At 42.3% G+C, this 3,213-nt stretch overlaps 1 protein-coding gene across 1 annotated transcript in view; it reads left to right on the forward strand.

Annotated features, from left to right (window-relative positions):
* LOC102863437 (chromobox protein homolog 5-like) overlaps window positions 1-3,208 on the forward strand; it is a gene marked incomplete at its 3' end in the record, with an annotated part of 150,987 nt that extends 147,779 nt beyond the window's left edge. Inside the window, exon 4 of the mRNA XM_006882385.1 lies at window positions 2,677-3,208. Within this exon, the coding sequence (XP_006882447.1) occupies window positions 2,677-3,208 (532 nt within the window). The remainder of the gene's footprint in view (window positions 1-2,676) is intronic.
* Between the last annotated feature and the right edge of the window lie 5 nt (window positions 3,209-3,213).

The raw sequence follows: 3,213 nt of genomic DNA on the forward strand, positions 1-3,213 counted from the left end.
AGGGGAAGACCCTCTATGAGGTGGATTGATTCAGTGACTGGGGTAATCGGGATGGGAGTGTCAGAGGCAGTGCGATTGGCACAGGATAGAGGAGAGTTTAGGGCTGTTGTATATATAGGGTCGCTATGAGTCACAAGCGAGTCGACGGCACATAACAACAACAATCTCTTCATATGAGCTCTGGTGGCCTAGTCATAAGAAACTGCACTTCAATCTTAAAGGCAAACCCACAGCTACTGCGGGGGGAGAGGGGGAGATGGAGAGGGAGTGATGGGCCAGCTTCTCCCTTGTAATATACTGCCTCTGAAATCCCACTGAAGGGTCAGCTATGGGTCAGTTCTGACTCAACAGTACATAACAATGTCTTTATAACAATGGACTGTGGTGAGGAAGACACAGGCTAGGGCAAGATTTAGATCTGTTGTACAGAGGGTCACTCTGAGTTGTACTTAACTTGATAGCGCCTAGCAACCACAAAAACAACCTTTGACTTGGTTAATTTTGTCCAAATGTTTGAAACTCTGTTCTCTCATCTTTCCTATTCTCAGTTCAATAGACAACAGGATGACTACTAGGATGAAGAAATTCTCTTGAGAGAGTAACTTCCCCAACAGAAGATTTAACATGCTTCCTATTTTCTCTTCTCTGTGTTTTCACAGGCTCAAATGCTTCTGTGGTCTTATTCCTTTTGGGAATTTCTTCTGGGGCTAGAGACTAATCGGTATGCAAATATGAAATATCTGAAAGTTCTAGAAAGGAAGGGAATCTGTTCACAAAGTCCTGTTACTGCAATTCAGATGAGAGATGATAAACAGCTGCTGGGATTTGACCTTCACTCAACTTCCACTGTGCGGCTCATGTGATAGCAGATTATATTAATTTTTTTCTTTTAGATGTATATGTATCTTTGCCAAAAATTCCAAGTTCCCATAAATCCCAAGCATATCGACCATCACTCAGTCTGTTTCTACTCTCTCACAGGCAGTTCTGGGAAAAGACAGATTAAAGCATTTCTTCGGAATGTTAGCTTGACAGAAATGTTATTTAGATTTTCTAAATAGCCCAAATGCCTGGGGTGATCCGAGAGGAAATGCTGCAAAGTCTAATGTCTAATAAAAAGGACGAGTTATGTTCACTCAGGCCCAGCTGTAAGGGAAAAACAAAAGTCCTCACTATTGTCCTGAAGGTCAAAGCTCCGTCATGATCTCTTTCTCTGGGTCTTCCTGGATTAATAAACAATAGAAAAGTAGGTAATAAGTTTTATACTTACCTTCCCTGTTCAAATTACTGTCTGCTTTCTTTTTCCTCATTGGCATAGTCTGTAGAGAATTGTGCTGCTAACCCAAAGACTGAAACTCCAGAGGTTCGAATCTGCCAGTAACTCCAAGGTAAAAAAATGGGATTATCTCCACCATGAGACTGACAGCTGTTGGAAGCCCACCGTGAGGCAGGACTGGCTCCACAGCAATGAGTGAGAAGAGGATCCAGGATGATTCGGGCCCCTGTTAAACAGTGCTGGGCCCAAGGCGAGGGGCAGGAGGCCCCAGCAGATGTAAGGGTCAAGAGCATGATGGGTCAGAACGCACCGTCCTGGGTCATATATCGTCTTGCTCTGGCCTGGGCCTTCCTATGTTATCTTCAAGTTTCTTTTCAGAACTTATTCTAGCACATTCCACAAAGTTCTAGTGAGGGCTCTCTTAGCTTATATAAAAGGCTGAATTACCGTTCTCTTTGTCAGACTACTTCAGAAGTGCAGTTTAAGAAAATGGTTAAAAGTGATATGTGATAGGGTATTATGGTTATCACATGAGTCCAGAATGAAGGTTGCATAGTGGAGTGTACTCGGGGCGGTGGTAGTCGGGGGCAGGGAGGCAAGGGGATTTGTATACTAATGAAAGAATTTTTCTTTTACTTTTCAAAGAGAGGAGTGAACTGGGGCGGGGGGGGGGGGCTTGGCAGGGAGAAAAGTGCAACAGTGAATGAATGAAAATCCAAAATCTCTAAAAATATTCATTAAAATTAATAAAATAAAATTTAAAAAATCTCTCGAGTATTGAGGAACACTGTTGTAGGTTTTAAGAATAAGATGGGTCTGATTCAGTCCATCATTTTTCCAATCGCTTTCTGTGAATCTAAGAGTCAGACAATAAACGATCAAAGATTACAAAGAAGAATTGATCGATGCCTTTGAGTTGTGGTACTGGAAAAGTATGAAATATCCTATGGACTACCAAGAGAACAAATCTATGTTGGAGAAGGTACAACCTGAGAGTTCCTTGGAGGCAATGATTGTGATGAAGCATTATTGCACATACTTAGGGCATATTGTTGTTATGTGCTGTTCAGTCACCCGCAACTCATAGTGACACTATACATAATAGCTCTGAACCCTGTCCTATCCTGAGCCAATCTCACTGTCTCTGATATGCCTGTCCCTATTACCCCCAGTCATCGTGTCAATCCATCTCATTCAAAGTCATCTTCTCCTGCACTGATCCTCTACCCTTCTAAGCATGATGTCTTTCACCAAGGACTGGTTCTTCCTGGCAACATGTCCAGAGTATGTCAGATAAAGCGGGAAAGTCCTTGCCTCCAAACAACAACTTGATTTCATCCTCTTTAGGACAGACTTCTTTGTTCTCTTGACAGTCCATGGTATGTTACGTGACCCCCGAGAACCAAGCGGACAGCTGACAGTTCTTCAGAGGATGAGGAGGAGTATGTTGTGGAGAAGGTGCTAGACAGGTGTGTGGTTAAGGGGCAAGTGGAATATCTGCTGAAGTGGAAAGGCTTTTCTGAGGAACACAATACTTGGGAACCTGAGAAAAACCTTGATTGCCCTGAGCTAATTTCTGAGTTTATGAAAAAGTATAAGATGAAAGAGGGTGAAAATAACAAACCCAGGGAGAAGTCAGAAAGTAACAAGAGGAAATCCAATTTTTCAAATAATACTGATGATATCAAATCCAAAAAAAAGAGAGAGCAGAGCAATGATATCGCTCGGGGCTTTGAGAGAGGATTAGAACCAGAAAAGATCATAGGGGCAACAGATTCCTGTAATGATTTAATGCTCCTGATGAAATGGAAAGACACAGTTGAAACAGACCTGGTCCTTGCAAAAGAAGCTAATGTGAAATGTCCACAGATTGTGATAGCGTTTTATGAAGAGAGATTGACATGGCATGCATATCCTGAGGATGCAGAAAACAAAGA

The sequence above is a fragment of the Elephantulus edwardii genome, unplaced genomic scaffold (genome assembly GCF_000299155.1).
Source record: "Elephantulus edwardii isolate Elephantulus edwardi_28Jun2011 unplaced genomic scaffold, EleEdw1.0 scaffold00019, whole genome shotgun sequence".
In the NCBI taxonomy this organism is placed as follows: Eukaryota; Metazoa; Chordata; class Mammalia; order Macroscelidea; family Macroscelididae; genus Elephantulus; species Elephantulus edwardii.